This window comes from Conger conger, chromosome 7, assembly GCF_963514075.1.
Source record: "Conger conger chromosome 7, fConCon1.1, whole genome shotgun sequence".
NCBI classification, from domain to species: Eukaryota; Metazoa; Chordata; class Actinopteri; order Anguilliformes; family Congridae; genus Conger; species Conger conger.
The window spans coordinates 56,547,832-56,571,331 of NC_083766.1; the positions used below are offsets into that span (position 1 = coordinate 56,547,832).

Here is a 23,500-nt window from a genome sequence, read left to right on the forward strand (position 1 = left end):
CACTACTTTACAACTGAAGTTAATAACTTCTCTTGATAAAAGTACAAGTATTGATGGTAAGATTTCTGCTCATCAAATCAGGCAAGTTTTCTTATATTAGTGGACACACTGGTTAGATATTTGTGTCGATTTGTAAATAGCTATGCCCTGGATGTCATCAACATTCAATGTTCCTCTGTCATCAATCAAGAAAATGTAACATTGCAAACAGTTAATTCACAAACACTTATTGAGAAGGGAAGTAATGTGGAATGAAACGTATTTATTAAGGCCACACGTCTACGAGTCTGGGACTACATCCAATATGACCTTCAGAAGTTATACCAGAGCAAACCAGGCAAATTGCAAATGGCAGACACACAAATAGACAGGACCAGCGCTCTGTATTGGAGCAATAATTCCCAAGGCTAGGACCTAGTTCTCTACTGCGGGCTCTGATGAATATGAATGTTGTTATTGCTCGTATGAGTTCACGCAGAGTGCCTTCACACAGGCTGAAGGACATGGGTTCACTGCGGCTGCTCGAATGCTAGTCTTGGGGCCCGGTGGACCATGGGTTCACATCCCATCCGAGACGTTTGTAGCTGGTTCTGCCCTTGAGAGAGGATCCCAGGGTATAGAAATGAGAAACACAACTTGCGCATATTTTATGGCACTCGAGATGAGGGCATCTGCAAACCAAATAAAATCAGTAAATAATGAATCAGGCAATGTAAGCAATGAATACAAATGCATGTTAATGTGGTGAAATAAAATAAAAAATTGGTTAACTGTGTACATAGACAGGGATGGGGGCCGAAGCCTCGAGGTTTGTATAGTGAATTGTGCTTACACGGATAAAATTGATTTGATTTCTGATTTGGATTCGGTCAACATTTGTCCTTAATTTTGAAACAATTACCTGAGGGTTAGCGAGCGAGGGAGTGCTTCTTCTTCTGTGGTTTGGCGGGTGCAGAGATAATCAATTACCTCGCCAAAGTGTCGATGTGAATGAAAAAGTAAAACTTGCTTTTTGTAAGTCAACCTTAAGGACAAATTCTGATTGAATCAAGGCCAGAGACTGTAGCCATAGATACCTGAATTACTTTGAACGCTTGTAGGTGAAAAGCTTGCTACGCCGATGCTATTAGAATTAGCCACTTGGAATGCATACCTCTGCCGTTAATTTGCTTTTTCAACCCTTTTTGTTGTGTTCATCAAAAGTTCCCTAATCTGCATGATTTAATCACCTGTCTGAAAGCAAGCTTATGGAAAGGGAATTAGCAGCCAGACCTTTTGACCGTGGATTTTTCTTTTTTTTGCACACCTTCTCGATTAAGAGATTGTTTATGCAAAAGAACAGCTTGGTGCATAAAATAAGCTCATTGCTTTAAATAGAGCTCTTTTCTGCATCCGAAGCCAATCGCTTTGTGCTGTCACACTGTCTGTCAGGGTTTTTAAACTGTGGCTTAATGCTGTGAATAATAATGTCCGTTGGTTTAACTGTACTTTGTGATTGTCTAACAAATTAATTTACCAAAATTAAAGTTTTTTTAAAGTGTGGTACAGCTCATCTACTAATTGCTTAGCGGTGAAATCGCCTGGAGGCAGAGAGAGACGGGAAATGAGTAGGTATCCATTTGGATAATTAACAGTAATGCAGATGCCTTCTAGTCTTCTTCTAGGGGACTGTCGAAGCCATTTCCATTTCCAATTCAAGGAGGGGAAATCAATGAAAGAAATGCTCTATATTGTTTTGTATTTGTGTAGGAGAGGGGGTGGGCACTTGAGTCAGACACTTCAAATAGCATTAAAACCCATAAAGATGACTGGAATAGAAAATATAATAAAGGTCTTTTTTTTTTTAAACTTGTGGACTTGTGGTGAAATGTACTCTGCCTTAACTGGCTGTAATTTTTATTATCACACGGCACTAGGGCACATTCAGCACACACTGTCCAAGAAGCCATTTTGTTGTTGTTGTTGTTGTTGAAGAACCTGTCCGCTGCTGACGTATGTTCTTGAGAGGATGGCATTAACCGCATAGGGATGCGAATCCAAAGCTGCTTTTAATGTGGAGCTCAATCCCGAGGCAGAGTTAACATGCACTACGACGAGCAATGCATGATGGGAGTCACGTGTGCAGCGGATCAGCATTTTGAAAGCGAGAGTGACGTTTTTTTTTCCAATATTTTGACAGCCTGAAATGTGTTTAACAGAAATGTTCTTCAAATAAGTTATATGGCACGGTTTCCTCGGCTGGTTCCCACTCTTTCTCAGCATTCACAAAGAGGACACCTGGGGGCAACTTGCTACTGAAGCACTGACAGACATTTTCTGCTCATTCTTACAAAAACACACTGCATTACAGGCATTAGGCAGACACCTACATGTACAAATGAGAAATATGAAGACGTAAGGCTTGTGTTATGATGGCATCCATAAATATCTTCAAACTTGTTAAATGAAATGTAAACAACACCAAAGTATAAATTCCAAAATTGTATTCCTTCATATTTTTACTCTCGACACATTTTGAGTCTTGCAGAATGAAAGCGGTTGGTGTTATACTAAATTCAGCTTTCACAGGGCATTTACTATGCTATCTGTGTAGAAAGGGAAAAAGGCAAGTAAACATATTTGGGTGCAGGGGGGTACAGAAGCCTCTGTCCGTATGTGGAATGGGGATGGGGGGGGGGGGGGGGGGGGGGGCATATGGTGCTCAACATATTAGAGTTTTTTTTTATTTCCATATAATGCTCACTTTAACCATCAATTTAATCTTCAATATCTTCTCAGTGCCGAGCATTGAATAAGTCTGTTCATCTGTTCATGTCTGGATCACGGTTTTGGGCTCCCTATTAGAATGTATTGAATGGAATAAATTGGCTCAGGGAAATTATAAAATTCTTAGTTATACCTCATTTCGAGGACTTTCTGGAAGGTTCTAGGGAGGGGAACGAGTGAAGTTACCGAGAAAGGTGTCGTATCTTAGTTTGTCAGGAAACAGAGGGCAAATAATTCACATTGGCAAAATAATTTTCGTCTCCAAATGTAAAAGAAAAATGTATGCATTTCAGCTCAGTTCTTTGAACAGAACCATAGATGTCAGGTGTAAAATTGGTTTCAAGAAAAAAAATTCCTTGTCACTTGAAAGTACTTCCTCACATGGAGGTATTAGTGCATGAAATAACTTGCCAAGATTTGTAGTGGAATGCTTCAAGACGCAGTGATAAATTTGCTCTAGATTATAGGCAAATGATCATCCAAGACAACTCAAATTGCCCATTCTCGTAATTATGACTTTCTGTGGTCCAAACGATCCCAAGTTACCCCATTTTCAATTTTGCGTTGTGACTGATTGATCTCCATTTATCCCCTGGACTGTTCATTTCTGATTTCCGTTCAGTCATACCTGTAAGGGGGAGAAAATATATCTGCAATTTCCTGCCTTAATACTCTCTGATTATACTCCACTTTAATAATCATATTGTTTATAAAAAGTCAAAATATCACAAAATAACAATTCATTATTTTCATAAGTTCCCTATACAGTCCCTAGCGTGGCTACCACTGTTCTTTCGATAATAGTGTGAACTTTATATCTGGTTCAGTAGGCTGGAGGTCTCGCTCATAGTGACAGAGGACAAAGCAACCTCGGAAACTGAAATGTGCGCAAAAGAAAACCAGCAAACCACTTTCAACGTTCCTATGTAGCACCAGTATACAGGCACATATTTGTCCTTGTGTATACGCACAACTGTGGTAACCAAAGCTCAGATGGCATTCCTTAAGATAATGTACAGGATGTGGAGATATTGTATATGGAAGGGTCTGATTGAGTCATGAATGCACGGTATGCCAACATTTAAGACCTTACTAGAAGACCCTAGAGAATTCAGCAGTGTTCAATCCTGGCCCTTCCTGTTACAAATTTCACTCCCATGCACTCCAATCTGGATTTGGGAGGGTTCCAGGTTTTATCAGTGCGGTTATCTAGCTAACTCAGTAATCCTGCCTTGCTCAAGGTCCCAATTGCTGTTTGGATCTTATCATGGATTTGAACCACCAGGGCTTGAACCACCAACCTTCCGGGTCCCAGTCATGTTCAGTACTGTGCAGAAGGCACCCTAAACTTTATTATATATATGTTTATTTTTTTGTGTGTGTTAGTATAAAAGCGCACATTTGAGATTTCCAAATATTCATTTTCCAAAAGATTTAACTTTACTTTTTGTATTTCATTTAAAAAAGTAACATATTGCTGTAAGCAATTGACTACTTTTTACATATAAAATTGATCAAGGCTGTCTGAGATCAGAAGCAAGGAGCTAACCAAAGTCTGCAGAAGAACTGTGGCAAGTTCTCCAACATGCTTGGAACAACCTCCCTGCTGATTGTGTTATAGAACTACAGGACAGGGTGATCACAAAACATATTGATTTGATTCAGTTTTTAACTATCCTGCCACATTACTCAAATGTAATGTAAAATGTATAGTACATTTATTTTTGAAAGAATCTTATCTGTACAGAGTTATACAGGTGCCTAAGACTTTTGCACAGTACTGTACCTTAGCCACTAGGCTGGAACTTTTTTGATCTCCAAAAATTCTGGAAGATTTGATCTCAAAAAATTGTGTTGGCTCCATTTGCAATGGAGGCCTTCTGGAGTGCTGATTGATGACGTCATCCAATGAGTGGTCCAATCAGTAACCTCTGGCCATCTCTGGTGACATTAACCGCATGCATGTGTATTACATAACACATATGGTAGAATCAATCAATAACTATTAAAATGTAATCTCCAGTGCTGCTTCTGATCCATGATTTCGATATCAATAATACATGCACCTTAATCGCATTTTCAACCAGATATGCTTCTAAGCATTTTCCGACAGCTCTCTTGGGGAGATTGAAGTTTTAAATGAAAATTTTGCTACCTTCAATTTTTTTTTTTTACATGTATTTTATTTCATTTATTTATTGCATTTACAATGAGGGAGAAAATGAGGTTCAATTTTTCGCCATGGCAACCCCACACCCTCTGTCGGAATACTCCAGCACTGAAAGATGTAGGTGTGCTACTGAAGTGATAAATTGGCAACGAAAAAATCGGATAGAAAATTCCATACTTTGGATGCAAGCTTCTCACCTGATAATCCATTCTCAACACCCCTAAGACATCTTCCTCCAACTTCAAAAATGTGAAGTTTGGACCCCAGCCCCTGGGAAATATACACTCATTGAGCACTTTATTAGGTATTTATTAGACTTATTTGTCTTAAGAGGTTTGTTGAGTTGTGTGTTCAGAGATGCTCTTCTGCGTGCCGCTGTAATGTGTGGCTATTTGCGTTACCGTCACCTTCCTGTCAGCTTCCACCAGTCTGGCCCCTCTCCTCTGACCTCCCTCATTAACAAGGCGTTTCTGCCCGCAGAACTGCTGCTCACTGGATGTTTTTTGTTTGTCACACCATTCAATGCAAACTCTAGAGAGTGTTGTGAGTGAAAATCACAGGAGATCTGCAATTTCTGAGATATTCACCATGCTCTCTGGCACCAACGATTAGTCCATGGTCAAAGTCAAGATCACATTTCTTCTGAATTTAGTCTGAAAAACAGCTGAACCTCTTGACCCATGTCTGCATGTTTTTATGCATGTGGTTGCTGCCACATGATTGGCTGATTAAATATTAACATTAACAAGCTGGTGTACAGGTCGTTACTAATAAAGTGCTCAGTGAGTGTATATTTTTTTATACAGATTTAGATTTTTTTTTTTAAAGGAGGAAAAGGTTTGAATCATACACCAAACATTGGAAAAAAGCAAACCAAAATTTTTTTTATATATATATATATATATATATATATATAAGATATATAAATATTATATAAGATATATAAATGACCCCCCCCCCCCCGCCCAAAAAAACCATTTCTTTCCAAACGTGCTTTGTGTTGACCAGGTGAATTCTCCAGTAACCATGGTCACATCTCAGACATTTGCTCAGAAGCAGGTGACTTCCCCCCCCCCACCTCACCCCGCTCATTTTTGGACGGGCAGGCGGCCGGACAGGCCTGCGAGGGCCCTTCACAGCAGCTGCTTCAGCCTCTTCCCAGATAATGAGAGCTTAGCTGGCGCCCCCTCCCCTGGCCCCGCGCGCGGAGGCTGGCGTGCCCGCTCTAAACGCTACGCTCTAAACCGCCTCGCCCGCCAACCGCTGGCCGGCTGCAGCGGCCTGGCTCCACGCGAGCCCTTCAATTTTACCCTGTCACCCCGCGCCATGACTGCCCGTTACCACACTCCCACTGATGGTCCCCTTCAGGGCCTGCCCGTTACCACACTCCCACTGATGGTCCCCTTCAGGGCCTGCCCGTTACCACACTCCCACTGATAGTCCCCTTCAGGGCCTGCCCGTTACCACACTCCCACTGATGGTCCCCTTCAGGGCCTGCCCGTTACCACACTCCCACTGATGGTCCCCTTCAGGGCCTGCCCGTTACCACACTCCCACTGATGGTCCCCTTCAGGGCCTGCCCGTTACCACACTCCCACTGATGGTCCCCTTCAGGGCCTGCCCCTTACCACACTCCCACTGATGGTCCCCTTCAGGGCCTGCCCGTTACCACACTCCCACTGATGGTCCCCTTCAGGGCCTGCCCGTTACCACACTCCCACTGATGGTCCCCTTCAGGGCACTGCCCCCGGCCGTCGAGCTGACACTTCTGTCTGCAGTCCAGAGCTGCATATTTAGACTTGGAATCTTATTTCTACTTCTTTTTTTTGCCAATGAGGGGTGAGGCGGTTTTACTAATTTAAAGATTTGCCAGTGAAAAAAAAAAAAAAAGTCACTTGTCAAGCAAACGGTAACTTAAAGCAAATTAATATTTTCTACTTGAGAGAGAATAGCGCTGATTGCCAGAAACAGTTAACAAAGCGCTTTTTTGCAGTGTAGAAATGCATGACGTTGATGCACCAGTGCGTTTCAACTGCTTTCTGGGTTTTTCTGGGGGTTTTTTTTGGCCATGCCACCGGAACAGAAAACTGATCAGCTTGCGGGATACACGGCTCCCTAAACCCGACACAGAATGCCCCCTTTTTTTTTTTTCTGGACGCGGTAATTCATCTTATGGGATGAGGACCTAAGCCAGCGGGCGTGATATCATCAGCCTATCCACAGCCAGATCATTAAGCCTGGCCCTGTCCAGAGGATGTGCTCGCTAATCCCATCAAAGTCAGCTGCTGCCCAGCCTGCCAAAAAAAAACCAGCCAATCCACACGCCCAACAAAGGGGGGAGAGGGTGCGTGTGTTCGTTAAAACGGACCTTCAAAAGGCTCCCGCGCTGGACTGTGTCTATGACCGCGGATATCGTGCCAATTTACCCGATTGCTAAATGTTACAAAGTGCCGCTGGGTCTGTCCCTCTATGAATATGTTTAGTTCAGGTTCATATATTTCAAAAATATTTTTTTTATACACAGCCCCTCGCAGCCAAGCCACTCAAAGTGCTAAACAGTGGAGAGGTGTCTCATTTCAGCCCCAAATGTCCCCCATGGCAGACATATATCCTTCTGGATATTCCCAAAATAACTATTAAGACTGGGAGGCAATAAACATTTTATTGTCCGAAAGGACATTCTGGATAAGTGCTATTTTGGATGCCTCTGGAATGTAAATACAGAACTGTGCACTAGACATGCAACTTCTGCTACAAATTCTGATCTGCATTTTCTTTTATTTACTTATTTTTCACAATTTTAGATATTAGATATCAGTTACGATAGTTTTGTGATTCCTTTGTTACTGTGTGATCACTGTTCTCTCTGCTTCATTTTTTAGCAGTTTGACAGTTTTACAGGCAAATGGATCCCACACAAATCGTAACAGGCAAATCAAGAGCCGACTACGCCTTAAAAGGCCTGTAGCAATTAGGCAACCCTTTTCCCAAACGACTTGACGCTGATGTAAAACCTCACCGAACAGCTGCCATTTCCGACCCCTCGGAACGTGTCATCACAGCTCTCGGGCCTGTGTAAAATTTGTTCCAGATTGAAGCGAGTGCCAGAATGTTCCAGAAAAAGATCTCCCAGCAGCCACCTGGGCTGTAACCGCAGCCAGACCCCCCCCCCCCACCCCCCTGGTTTCATCATCATCCGTTTTGTCGTGGTCCGTTTGTCACACGATCGCGGTGAATTCCGGGAAGCCAAACGGCCGCTGGGATCATCTCTCATCGAGTGCCGATCTCCGATTACCTCTGTTTTTTTTGTTTTTTTTTAAAGAGATGGAGATAAGTTTCCACCGGAATGGCTTCCGCAGAGGACCTGACAGTGGCGCACGGCGTCCAGTAGAGGCGGCGTGATTGATGTGACGAGACCGTGCGCTTGAAATGCCGCGCACACCACAGGCAGTGAGAGACCGGCCCCGGGACTCCGCATAGCGTCCGGGAAGGACTTCCTGTCGGGCTCAGAACTAAACGGCAGCCATTTATTTCCCCCGAGCGCGTGCTTCATCGCACCAGAGGGGCCTGGAAGTCCTTGACCTTTCCTTTCCTCTCTCGAAATGGCCGCCCAGACCCTCGGAGTCTGGCTTCAAGGCCAGCCGCTCAACAATGCCGTCGTTAAGGAGCTCCACTCAGCAAAGGCTGTTTCTCTCCTTCACGCCGAACCCCCTTAACCTCTCTGCGGTGCCTCGCTCGGTTGACTCACCGCCCCCTGCCGTCTTCCCCGCCTACCTCGAGGATCCGCAGAGCAGCCCTCAACCGCTCAACCTTAACAGTCGCCACTTCCAGGTTCCATGGTTTTCAGTGCTAATGACCTCTCACCAGGTGTGCCCCAGGGATCGGTACTTGGTCCTCTCTCTTTTTGTCGCTAGACTCTATACTCTTAGTTCTGTCATCTCCTCCCACCAGGTGGCCAAAGGGACCACAGTTATATCTCCATTATATTTTCAAAAGATTTTCAGACCCTACTCACTGGCAATGAATCTCTGTTTTTTTGCCTCAACCCCCACCCTATGAGACTGCATTTCCAGGTCCAGTCTCCTGTCTGTTCTGGTCCCCTGGTGGTGGTATAAGCTTCCCACTATGTGGTTAGAAGAGCAGACACCTGCCAATCTTCTGAGAACGACTGAAAGCCGACCTCTGCAGACTACACCATGATGACCTTTTGCTATTCTCTTTCTTTGTTTGGATTTCCCTTTGGGATATTCTTTTAGGTAGTACTGACTAGAGTACCTTTCTGTAAGTACTAATTATCGATTTGTTTGGTTAATGTTGCACTCGCATTTTCATTTTCATGAGACTAATATTGTTCACTTTTGCAAATTCATATAGCAAAGTGTGTGTGTTAAAGTAAAAAGTTAAACAAATCAGCCTTTGTTTAATAAAAGGAAAAACTTCACCAACCATTCAAATAGTGAATGTGGCTGCAAAGAAAAAGATACTCAATCACCGAGGCAGCCTACTGGATATTTGATTTCAGCTCCTATTGTCTGCCAACTCGGTGCAGTTATGAACATTAAGCATATTTTTTGTCCTTATTGAATTCAGATTTTTCTTAAAGAAAAGGGCAGGGGCCGGGGCTGAATGGATTGCACTTGATATTATCGCTGAGGCTGCCACGCGCTTATGTTAACAATGCCCTTTGTTTGATTAATCTGCGAGGGAAGCCATGAAACCCTATCTGTTCACTCCATCGGGCCCCGCGCCTTCTCCTAGCCTAGTTACGCTCCATTGTGAACAGGCAAACTGATTATCTCGGAATAGCACCTTGGATCAATAGGAATTTACCCCTGCGTGGATGCAGTCCCAGAGACAACATGGCTGTGTGCCCAAATCTGAATTGAAATTTCAAATAGTTAGTGTCTGCATTTATGTTTCTCTCCAGTTTATCTTGCCTTGTCTGAGCCACCAGGGGGATACTTAAGGCTCTCTCTGCGAGAATTAATATCAATGGGCGGCTTGGGCACTGATAGCGACCTCAGTCGCACGGGGAAAGATGAGTGTCTCGAGTCTGTTAAATCGCAGTGTGAAGAACGCTGTTATCTGTGTCATTTCGTCTTTCCCTGAGTCAGTTGGCTTCATGCAAACCCTTTAATGCTGATAGGAGAGTGATCCTGGGGAAAAGAATGGGTGGGAGGGAAGAAGGGAGGAAGCGACAGACGGAGAGAGCGAGAGATCGTTTTGTCTGCTGTTATATCTGTTTATTTTTTCTTTTCTTTTAAGTGATGTCTCTTACCTACTCCAGCTTTCTGTAGGTATTTGTGAGTGAATGGTTTCTGTGACCTTCCTCCCCCCGTGACCCTAACCAGGAATAAGTGGCTTAGACAATACACGGAGGTATGGATGTATTTTCCTTGGCAACACGGTGCCACATATTTCTATGCCAATATCTGAATCTAAGAGAGAGCTAGAAATAAAGAATGAGGGGGGGGGGTGGTAGAGGGATTGAGAGAGAGTGAGAAATAGAGAGAGAAAGAGAGGTTCAATTTGTATCCCTTTATTGGGACATTCAAAAGTATAGAATATCAAAAGAAAAATTCAGGCAACCCCCACAAGCAGAGAGAGAGAGAGAGAGACAGGTAGATAGATAGATAGATAGATAGATAGATAGATAGATAGATAGATAGATAGAGGATGTGTGTGAAAGAGAAAACAGCTCCCTCCCCCTCCCTGAGTTCAGCCTGTAGTGTCACTCAGAGCTGTCTCTACCAGCTACATGGTGCTCAGGTTCTCTGACTGTGTAATCCTGCTAAAGCAGGTCCGTCTGTAAACACAACCCGAAAGCATTTATTTAATACTTTTACACTCTTTCTCCAAACCCAATATCTCAAGTGCACAGTCGATGGGATCGAAAGAAAGAGAGAAAAATAAACATTCGTTTTAAGGTGCCTTTTTTTATTGTATTTTTTTTACGGTTGTGTCTACAAGGTTTTCCTCCTAGTAAAGAATGCTTTCTTCTTGTTTGAGCCCTCAGTAAAAACATTTTGCAGGATGTAGTTCAGTTGAAGTCCTTCTGATGTCTCTGTCGCCGTGAGCCATTAGCAGCGAGCAGTTAATCATGTGACAGAACTAGTCATAGCCGGTTTGGTACATGTCAACAAATAACTGCGGCTGCGAAATGGATCTGACTTAGAAGCCTGACCTTGGAGTGGAAGTGAAAAGTGAGAGCCCCTTTCTCGCCAAGTTTTCACAACACGGCATCAATCCCGAACCCATGAACAAATTAATCGAATAATGAGTTTAACTTTTCTCTCTCCCCAAACCCTCAAGCCCTGCCTGATATAGAATAATGTATTTCTAGCATCCTTCATAAAAATGCATCAATAAATAAACAAACAGGAGACTGGGAAACAAATACAAAATCACAAATGAGTAAAATATGATAAAAGAACATACAATCAGTCTATTACGAAACGAGTAAAAGCAAAGAAATGTAAACACCAAAGATAAAAGTACAATCATCTTAAAGTCATCTTTAAAAAGATGGCTCTTCAGACGGTACTACAGAAAGGGACTGTCTCATCTATCTGGGCAGGGTATTCCATGATGTGTGGCCTTCCTTTAAATTAAAGGAACCATCCCACATCTTTTGTAGAACACTATTATTTGTTGAAGAAGATCTGAGGGCTTGTCTGGGTTGATATTCAGATAAGTAGCCAGTGCTTTCAAAGGCATTTTAAAAGTGTTCCAATTGATATGCAGTGTATGATGCATAGTTCATTTTAGTATTTAATCTCATTTGTATTGGTTCTCTGAGTCATATTTATCATTGTCAGAGTGGCAGCTGAATCTGTAAACAGGTGCCAGTGTCCCTGTGACCTTTCTCTTTGACACCGAGTAAAAAAAGAAAACCCTGTTGACAATGCACATCTATTCATTAATGAAACGCCCCTGCCATCTACTCGTGAATTCACGGTAAGGGCCCAGATATTATACGTGTGTCCGATTGGAATTTCAAAAAGAATAAAAACATTCCCTTTCACGCTTAGGTGTGCGAGCCCGTTCCAGTCGGCGTTTTCAGAAGATGGCGGGAATCACTCAGTCGCCTTTGTTTCCGCGGCCGTTTCCGGATCCCGGCCGTTTGAGGTGGGAAAAAAAATCCCGCATTTAAATCCCGATCGGCCTCACGGTAAACGGGAACGCTAATCACCTCCCCGCCGCGGCCGCGTGGCTCCGGCTATCTCCGAACACCAGGAAAGCGCTCCGACATAAAGCGCTCCCAGACTTATGCCCTTAAAACCCCAAATTAGGAGTGTGAGAAACGGCTTCCGTTTGCTGCAAACTGTGTCCCGCTTTGAGGAGACTCGCAGCGGACGGTGTGCGTAACCGAGATTAGGATTCAGGTTTCTCCCACCACCACCGTGGGCGCCTCTACGGTCTGTGGTGCTTTTCGTTTGGTTATTTTATTCTTTCATCTCGGTATCTACTGTACGTACACACAGGTTATCTTTGAAGGCTTTCCTTCATGAATATTAACTCTCTCTCTCTCTCTTGCACAAACACACAGAGTTACACTTGTTACCCTCTTTTTGAGAGACTAGGATCAGGGGGAAATTGAAAATGGATCTGGGAAGATGGCTGCCGTATGGCCGTGCGTTATCTCGGCGCGGAGGGAGGCTTGCTTTGTGCGGAGCCAGGGCTGCAGTTCTGAAGAGTGCCTTTTCCTGGCGTCGCTTTAAGCCTGCCTCGCCTCTCCTTCTCCGCCCAGGTAAAACGGAGGGGGGGGGGGGGAGAGAGGGGGGGGGAGAGGGGGTAGGGAACCCCGTCAAATGCAGCGGCGAAGAAAAACCCAAAAAAAGCAATAAAAATCAGCACAATTCCCAGAGCTCTGGGGTCTGCATAATGGGACAATACAAAATGGAGGTGTGCCATGTCATTTTGAGAGAAGCAGTAGGACGGAGATTCAGCGCTGTGGGTTTCACCGCGGGGGGGGCTAGGGTGCATATGCTGGGGGGGGGGGGCGACTTCGGTGAGAGGTACCCGCTGAGCAATCAAATAACCAAAAATCAGACCCATTTTCAAATGTATGACTTCTTATAAACCCAGATGGAATTAGTTTTTTTTTTCTTTTTTTTCTCCTTATATTTAAAGTGTCCATTTAGCCACGGGATAACAAGTCGGCTTTTTATAAAAATTTTAAACCGGGGAGGAAATGATGAAAATTCAGCTGCCGGGGGGTCTCACAAGGTGGTCCTGTTTGGTGTGGATTTCCACTTCAAAGCCACGTGTGATTGACAGCTCCCTGCATGCTCACATGATGGGTTGAAAGGGTAAAATGCTGATTCCATAATGCATACGTAAAATAGTCCAATTCTTACTGTATGACCCCCTAGTGTGCATTTCAATTGGGCACACTTTAATAGCCATTTTAAACAGGGAAAGGGGAGTCAAAAGACCAAATTCAGTTCCAATTGCTGGAAGTATGTTAGAAATAGGAATATTAACAGTGTATTTCTTTAATGTTTCTATATACAGAATTTATCAAGCTTAGCATTTGATTGCATGGGGTTTAAAGTAAAAAAGAAACATTAAATGTGACAGAAGTGGAGAGTAAATTTGATTAGACAGAACCAGGTTTGCAAACTGTTAGGATATGTGGCCTTTAACCCTCTCAGGTGTGAGATCACAAATATGTGATTAGATTGAACATAAATTGTACTGTGTAGAGCACAGGTTTCAAACTTCAGTCCTGGACAGCCGCAGTGTCTGCAGGTTTAACTCCAGTCCTGGAGGGTCACAGTGTCTGCAGGTTTAACTCCAGTCCTGGAGGGTCACCGTGTCTGCAGGTTTAACTCCAGTCCTGGAGGGCCGCAGTGTCTGCAGGTTTAACTCCAGTCCTGGAGGGTCACAGTGTCTGCAGGTTTTCTGCACCTGTGGTTCATTCAAGATAGGCTAAAGAATCCACGCACCTTGTTCTCAAGGCCTTCATTGATCATCTAACCATCTTCATCTGAGTGAAAGAAAACCACAAAAACCTGCAGACACTGCGGCCCCCTGGGAATGGGTTTTAATACCGATGGATTAAAACCGTCGACGTCGCGGCTTGCGATGAGCACGCGGATAGCGCTCCACAGACTATGCCAATGAGACACCCCTCACTTTCCCAAACGCCTCCTCTTCAAAGGGTTACGGAGGAGGCAGTGTGTCTGGCTGAATGAATCACTGTGGGGTTCGGAGGCTCCAGCAGTGGACCCCGCTCTCCGCATCGCGATGGAGCCGCGGACCCCAGGGGTGCGGGTTCACCTCAGGCCCCCCGCTCTGTTTGTTTCTTAGTATTCATCCCCACCGATCCCCCCTCCCGCCCAACGCTGCACTCAGATCGCCCGGAGTGATACTCCCCCTCCCCTCCCGCCGCTCCAGCCTTCCCGATGATATCCCCGCTTGCTCCGACACCTTCGAGCTGGGCGGGAAGACTCCCCCCGGGCGACGCTGATTGACAGCTCTGTTGCTATGGCGCTGGGGTGGAGATGAGCGTCTGTGGGGGAGAGGTTCGGTTTTCAGAACACGTCCTAAATACACCCCCCCCCCCCCACACACTCTCACACACACACTCACACACACACACACACACTCACACACACACACACACACACTCACACACACACACCCATACACACACTCACACACACACACCCACACACTCACACACACACACACTCACACACACACACACACTCACACACACACACACACACACCCACACACTCTCACAAACACACTCTCACACACACACACACACACACACACTCACACACACACACTCGCGCACACACACACTCTCACACACACACACACTCACACACACACACACACACACGCACACACACTCTCACACACACACACACACACACACACACACACTCACACACATACACTCACACACACACCCCCCCACACACACACACACACACTCGCACTCACACACACTCCAACCGGCCGTTCTTTCTGAGAGTGTGACCTCCGACTCCTGGTGAATTAGCTGAAGAAGATGAGGATGAAGGGGCGCACACTTTCAGCTGCAATACGGTGAAATAACAGCATCGTATCACGAGACGGACAGCCCACAGCCGATTGACATGCCACAGGCAGGCAGAGAAAGGGTAAGAACCCTACAGTCGGCTCTTCTCATTCGGCCTCACCGCGGGACGGAGACCGGAGTCCATTTCCACGCGTGATCGTTTTCAAACCGGCGAGTGAAAAACAGGAAAAATCGTGCGGCTCTTTTTTTTTTCTTTTTTTTCCACCGATTTAACTTCCCCCCTTTCTTTTTTTTTTCCTGAAGTCTCCTTAGCATAGTCCGCACTCAGCAATTCCCTTTCTGGGGGATTCAGACGCGCTGAAATGTCTCCGTCTGCGTGACACTTTTCAAAGAAACATGTGGAGCGGCGTTCCATAGCTCTGGTGTCACGGAAAGCTCCGGAATAAATTCCCCACTTCTCTCGTCGTCGTCCCCCACCCCCAACCCCCGTCTCATTGAAATTCACAAAAGTTCCCCGGCAAGCTTTGAGTGAAACGATGGGGTATAATTTATGTATTGGAGTGAAAAAGGGAACTTTCAGACACAAAAAAAAGTAGAATTTCTTTCTTCTGGGAAATTGGAACGCTCACCTAGACGGGAAGAACATTCCGAGAAGCCTTTCATCTGATTTGTCATCGTAGATTAATGCCGTTACCGGCATTTCTGTGCCATTTAATCCCCGTTTCATTACGGGTTGTTAAAGACATGCACCTCTACACTAACGTGCAGGTGTGACCGTATAAAGGACACAACAGAACTCTCTATCTCACCTGTATCTTCCATATTTCCTCTCAAGCTCGACGGGCATTTAAAACATCCTCTCCACTTCAGTTGGGATTTGAAATTTGGATCGCAAACGTTGTGTGAAATGTGTCAAACGTGAAGGGAAATACGCTGATTTTGTGAAAGGATAAAAAACTTTGCTAAACGTCTGGTGTGGAAAGATAAGTGCTTATCCCGAGTATTGAGTATTGAAAGTGCCGTCAGCATCTTCATCATACGTTCTGCACACAGTAAGTGACAGGCAGCCATTTTAGATTCAGATTAACACTATGTAATGTGGGACAGAATCCAGTGAGTAACTATTGCGTGATGTAATGCAGTATATGCATAAAGAACTACACTATCCGATAAAGCATAATTCATAGATGAATCCAATGATGGATTACAACAAGCCTTAAGATGGTTTTACTGAATGTATTTTTGTATTGAGTTGTAAGCTTTCCACTCTTTGCTAGATCGAATAGCTTCAGAGGACTTTGGAGTCTTTCATCGAATCCGGGGGTTATTTCCTGAGTTTCAGCACAGAATGGTCATTTCCTTCATAACTCTCTGTTTTCTGTGTGAAATGCTCAATTATCTTTATTTTTAGGTTTTACTCAGAAATTAGTGAGAGTTTTGCCCACTTTCCTGACTTCTCTCCAGCAGGTCTCTCACTTATGATAAAACCATAAACCAGATTAAACACAAAATAAAAGTGTGCAGAGCAGATGGGAGCAGATTTCATTTTATTTTATTTTTTGATTTCTTGTCTGTGACTGTGGTTCTCAAGCGTAGGCTGGTTTTCATTCCAACCACAACTGCAATCCCAGAATTTGAATACGTTGTTTCTTAATTGCATTTTTCATGTTTTGAGGAATTATTTACCCTGTTAAACCACATTACTGTCAGTCTGAAACAGCTATGCGTGCCATGAAGAATAAAATCCCATATTCACAATCTGTTACACTACGTTTGCGTAAAGAGACATACATTTTCTTAATTGATCAATAGACTGTGGTGACTCAAAAAGGCTCCTAATTAAGGGACACATGGCCACCAAAACAAGTTGGTTGACAGTGAAGAATTCAAGGACAAAGCAGATGATAGCAATCCAAGCCTGCATTGCGTTAATACATTTAATACATACATTTATGTTCAGCAACCTTAACCGTTGTGTAGTCTTAACATTCTTTATACTCCCCTTGTCCTAAGGGTCAAAAATTACCCGCCTTCACTAAACCCCGAAAATAAAGCAGCTTAATTTAATTTCTATTTTTAAAATCTATTTTGCATGAAGAAACAACCTATCACTCATCACAAACTTTATCATCAAATTCCAAGTTGAAAAAATGAGATTTTCTCAGCTGTTAAACATAGTGGCGGGTCATTTTTGACCCTTAAGACAACACAAGGGTTAACTGAGCAAAATATTGGGGTTTGAGAATCAGCGGTCATTGCTGCAGTAGTCCTCCAGGCCTCTAGGGGGCCTCAGCCAGTGACTTCAGTCCCGCTCTGGAGCCACCCGTGGTACAACAGTCAATACCCAGGACTCCTAAAGCACGTTCACAGACACGTCTAGCAGAGGCTGCAGTTCTACACCAAACCGCTCCACCAGACATCTTCAGCCGCCGGGGAACGTTAGCGATCAGCGATTAATTGGCCTGCTTAGACCACTGTTTCCTGATTCTGGTCTTGGCGGAGGACTGGGAGTGCCAGTTTGGCCCAAATGGGTCTGCACAATTAGATCTTCACTGAATTAAACCGAGCTAAATTAAATCCTGCTCTGGAGCGATATGATGTCACTTGACAATGATTCATTACTTAAAAACGTATAATAAATTAAAATAAAGGTTTCTCTCGAATGATTAATTAGTGAAAATGACAAGGTTCAGAACACTTGTATCATGGGAGATATGAACCATGCATATACAGTTATATGGTACTTATTTATTTGTCAAATTTTTTTGTATATACCGCTCTACAAAAGTTTGGCAGCTGTCACGTTGATTAAGTGTAATTAATGGTTTATTTCTGTGTTCTCACTTTATCTTGGAAAACCAGAACACAACAAACTGCAATAGCAGCTCTCACCTCAAACAAAAAGAATGAGGAAATAAGCCTAAAATGACTTGAGAAATCTCTGCTCTGATGTGTTCTTGGCAGCTTAGAAACGCCTCCGGGTACACTGCGCTTTCTTCCTCCAGTGACGTATCGCAGGCAGTTGTTGAGAGAAGCCAAGCAACAGCCCAGTCAACCCAGATTCACCGAGCTCAGCTGGAACTAAAACCTGCGCGCACCGCGGTCTGTCAGGAGGGCTTTCAGTGACGCACTGTGAGCTTCTGTGTAGATCAGCAGGATCACACCATGCAGAAATATCCTACAACAGGATTCACACTCTTTCCTCCGCCCGCATTTCCCATGAATAATACAGAGCCGCCATGTTAGTCAGCCATACACCACCACCACGGGGATGTTCACACGGAAGGAAATGCATACCATTTTCATTTTGAAGGCCAAAAGTTAGAAAAGTTCTGACTTTTAGGCCAAAACTTTTGGGGTTAGATGGATGTCGAGGCTTGTGCAGATGTCAAAACACCACAGCAAGTACAGAACATTCAGTCAAATTGGCCAAAAGACCGCCGCACGAATGAGCTTTGCTCCCTGGATAAATGCACGTTGTAACGGTCCATCTGCAAAGAAGCGAAAAACATATAAAATCAATACTACTGTCAGGAACGTTGTGTGTGAGTGTTTTTTTGTTGTTGTATTTTTAAGCGATTGGAGAGGGGATAAACATCTGAGGGGAAAAAATGTACATGTAAAATGAGCTGGGGACTAGGTTTGTGAGCGTACCCAGAGGACAGAGCGGCGGAGATTAGCGCAGTGGAGGGTGTGCGCGCGCGGGCTGGTGTGAATCCGAGCGGCTGGAGGATAGCGGATAGCGCTAGCGTAGCGCGGGTGTGGGTAGCTCTGTACGCTGCTGAGCTGGCGGGGGGGCGGGGGGGGTTCACACTTGGCAGACGGGGATACTTCTGCCCTAATCCCCCCCCTGACGGTGTTTTCAATAACACCGTCCCATCGTCCTTCACACTGTCCGCCCCACTGACCTCCCAATCCCTCCTCCTGTCCTCTCCCGGAATAATGAGCAGTCCGGAACGTTCTCTCTTTCCCTTTCGGCAGTCATTCAGGTCACTGCCGCGGGAGAGGATCCGAGGAATAATTGGAAGAGCGGGCACGAAACGTCTGGACAAACTGTTTGGCGAGGGGTCAAACTGTGGTCAGCGCTGAGCGGTTTGTTTGAAGAAAACAACCTAAAAAAAAAAACCTTACTTACTTTGGAAGTCAAATTGAAGGACGAACGTTGATTGAATCTGAGCCTTCTTGCCCGTTTGTTAATTACCATCGGTGCAAGGACCCCCAAGCTGCTTTCATTTCTGGGGTCCCCCTGGTCAGTGAGATTAAACCGTCTGTTCTGTTTGTGTATTTTTTATTAGACACAAAGCACCTCATGGACCTGGCTAGTAACTTGCTCACACACTCGGAAACGCACACTTGCGCACTCACTCGCTCGCTCACTCACTCACTCACTCGCTCACTCACTCACTCACTCGCTCACTCGCTCGCTCGCTCACACACTCACTCGCTCACTCGCTCGCTCGCTCACTCACTCACTCACTCACTCACTCGCTCACTCGCTCGCTCGCTCACACACACACTCACTCACACACTCACTCACATTCACACACTCACTTACTCACACACTGACTCACTCACACACTCACACACTCACACACTCACTCACTCACACACTCATACACTCACTCACACACTCACTCACTCTTTCACTCACTCTCTCTTGTTTAGCAGGCTGAAGCTTCTCCACAAGGGGGAGCTACTCCCATAACTGAAATGGGTGACACTAGTATTTCTGGTGTGTCAGCCTGTTTCGCATTCTACCCTCGACATGAAGGACTCTTTATTGTTTACTAGCTCAGCGAGGTTGTGGAGGGGACCCGGGTGGTACATAAGAGCGGTGCTTTGCCTCAATGACGCCGTGCGCTCTTGTTTCCGGAACACCAGGTGCCAAGGAGGTGAACGCCAGCGGGAAGACCTTCACGGTCCGGAGTTCCCTGCAGCTGCAGGTGGACCGCAACGACGACGGTGTGGCCTACACCTGCCAGGTGGACCACGTGTCCCTGGCCTCCGCCCCGCAGCAGGCCATCGAGGTGCTGGAGGTGCACTGTGAGTAGGGCCTGCGAGGTCTTCATCATCATCATCATCATCATTACCATCATCATCATCACCATTATCATAATATTAATCTTCATCATCATCATCATCATCATTATCATTACCATCATCATTATCATTACCATCATCATCACCATTATCATCATATTAATCTTCATCATCATCATCATCATCATCATTACCATCATCATCACCATTATCATAATATTAATCATCATCATCATCATCATCATTACCATCATCATCACCATTATCATAATATTAATCTTCATCATCATCACCATTATCATTACCATCATCACTGTCATCATCATCACCATTATCATCATATTAATCTTCATCATCATCATCACTATTATCATTTTCACTGTGAGTAGGGCCTGCGAGTACTTCTTCATCATCATCATCATCATCATCATCATCACCATTATCATAATATTAATCTTCATCATCATCATCACCATTATCGTAATATGAATATTCACCATCATCACCAGTGTCATCAGAAACACGGCTGGGAATGTGCTTATTGTGATCAACAACATCATAAATATCAACATCATCCTCATTTATAATAATTATCACCTTTGTCATCACTCATAAGAATCATCACCTTTGTCATCGTTCATAGTAATCAACATCATCATCATTCATAATAACAATCACCTTCATCATCATTTATAATAATCAACATCATCCTCACTTATAATAATCATTACTTTCATCATCATTTGTAAAAATCATTGCCTTCCTTATCACTGTCATCAGCATAATAATAATAATAATAATAATAATAATAATAATAATAATAACAATCATCATCATCATACAATCATAAAAAGGTTATTTGGCTAGTTTCCACAAAGGAACCCTTTTTGATAATGTAAAGTGTGAAATCTCCCAGACAAATTACCATTTTTCCTGACACAGAACCCTATAATATGGTTCTTCTGTAGAATGACAGGGTGTAACTATCACCATCATCATCACTATCAACATCATAATTAAACATCAGCAACATCATAATCATTTATAATAATCACCCATCATCATTAATGCAATAAGAATAATAATAGTCATAGTAATAATGGCTTTTCATCATTATCATCATCAAAATAATAATAATCACTATAATCATAACCATCTTCCTTATAATTACTGTCACAGATCAAAACTTTCATCTTCATTATCATGATAGTCACAATCATCTTCATCATTATCGCAATAACTATGATCATCTGACTTCGTTTTTCTACAAAGACAGGCTCAGCCTAAACTCTGTTTACAGGAGAGGCCCACAGATAGAATAAAATGGCGGCTTAGCGGCCGGCGGTTGACTGAGGCTCTCTGTTCTGCCCGCAGATGCCCCTCGTGTGGAGATCGTGCCCTCTCTCACATTCCCGCATGAAGGACAGTACTTGAAGTTGGACTGTGTATCCAAAGGAAACCCTGTGTAAGTCATACAGCAAGATTATTATTATTATTAAATATCATTCATGAGATGATTTACTGTTCCACTGAATATTTATACATTCATAGCATAATAATCATCATATGAATAGTAATAATAATATGAATGTGTTTATTATTATTATTGTTGTTATTCTTTTTTATGTATTTACATATGTGGTAGTATTAGCAGTAGTAGACCAGTACCAGTCAGTACAAGTTCAAAGGCTTAACTAGCCCATTTAATTCTTGTTTTTTATGACTGTGTTAAATAGAAAATAAAATGATTTTATGACAAGGGGTCAGTGGCTGATAGCTGTTTGATAAATGCTCCCGATTAGAGGCTGATATTCTCCGGGCTCAGGTCACTGTGCGTTAGAACGGCCATTTTGTGAGTCAGCCGCACTAACAACGGCAAGGTTAGCGCATGACAAAGCACAAAGCCCTTGATGCTGACATCCCATAATATCTCTTTTGTACTCATTAAAATAATAATTTAAGCTGAATTGCTTTTTATATGGGGCTCGGAAGGCTCAACAATGGCACGAGAAGAGAGAGTTGGCCGGATATTGATTTTACACGATGTAGTTTCATCCTCCTGCCTGCTTGCCAAGGTCCACCTGAAATTCGATTTGGAGCCGGCGGTATATATTACCCGCTCAGCTCTCAGTGTGTAACGGGGTTTTGGCTCCACCCCTTTGGGGCGGCACGGTGGCGTAGCGTTCAGCACCGTTGCCTCGCAAGGAGGAGGGTTTCCGGGTTCGGTTCCCGGGGCGGCCAGATCCTCTCTACGTGGAGTTCGCGTGTTCTCCCCCGTGTTCGCGTGGGCTTGCTCTGGGCACTCCGGGTTTCCTCCCACATGCAAAGACACGCGTGACAGGCTGGGTACACTCCAGCCGTGGACAGTGACAGTGACCGTGAGCGAGGCACTGCCCTCAGAGCTGGAGACGGCCCCCGGGGGGCCCCCTGTTTAACGCTGTGGCCCCTTCCCCCCCCAGGCCCGAGCCAGTGAGGTGGACCAAGGACGGGGCGGAGATCACGGACCTGGAGAGGATGATCGTGGAGGGCCGGGATCTCACCATCATGTCGCTGAACAAGACGGACAACGGCACGTACCGCTGCGAAGCCCGCAACGACCTGGGCATCAGCGCGGCCGAATACACGCTCTACGTGTACGGTGAGTTTGGCCGGGGTTCAGGGCGGAGAGTCGGTCTCCCGGCGCTCTGAGCTGCACCCCCCCGCACGCTGGACGATTTCATCTCCGGATTTACTTTAAAAAACGTATGGACAGTGATTGCACGCAATATTGAATGTGACTTCAACTTACATGCACTTCATCAGCTGAAACACTTCAGCAGTTCCTATAGGCTTAATAATACTGTGTGCACCCACTGTCCATAATTGTATGAAGTTAAAACTCCAGTTTTTTGGAGTGTTAAAGACTCCCTGGGGTGCTTGAGTCCCAGGCTTGACATAGTACTAGATACTCTGGACCCTGGGAAGGTGAGGGGCGGGAGGTAAACAATCAGAACAGGTGGGCTGAACCGCTGTTTGGGTCCACCTCAATTCCTGAAATTGTATATATATATTTTTTTCCATTTAATTTCCATGCTAAATGATGCCAGTGGGGCTGGTGTGCATTCATATAATGTATGTTCACTAATTAATAATTATCTTTTGATTTACATGCATGAAAAAGAGAAAGAAGAGGATAAACATGCTATGTAAGCAAAGCAGTGATACACTTGTTCAGGGCTAGGGAAGAAACCAGAAACAGGCATGTGTGCAGGTCCCCACCCTTCAAATAGAAGTTATAATAATTATAATTAATTATTAATTAATAATTAATTAAGGAAAGAAATTGAAAAAGCACCATGAAAATAACACACAATAAGTAATAATTCAGAACCGGTGGTGTATATATGGTGTCCCACATGATCATAACGTGCTGTAAAGGGAGGGGGGAAAGCCACAGCTCATATCTGTACCTCACTTGTGAAGAGTCACCGCTCACTGGTTGATTCTAAGACCAGCTTTGAGTT

General features: G+C 44.2%; 1 protein-coding gene across 5 annotated transcripts in view; it reads left to right on the plus strand.

Moving 5' to 3' along the window:
• LOC133134118 (cell adhesion molecule 2-like) overlaps positions 1-23,500 on the plus strand; it is a 416,600-nt gene that overhangs the window by 366,010 nt on the left and 27,090 nt on the right. For all 5 annotated transcript variants that reach the window (XM_061250545.1, XM_061250547.1, XM_061250546.1 and 2 more), the window contains 3 exons: positions 19,839-20,000; positions 21,372-21,462; positions 22,457-22,635. In XM_061250545.1, coding sequence (XP_061106529.1) covers positions 19,839-20,000; positions 21,372-21,462; positions 22,457-22,635 — 432 coding nt within the window. The remainder of the gene's footprint in view (positions 1-19,838; positions 20,001-21,371; positions 21,463-22,456; positions 22,636-23,500) is intronic.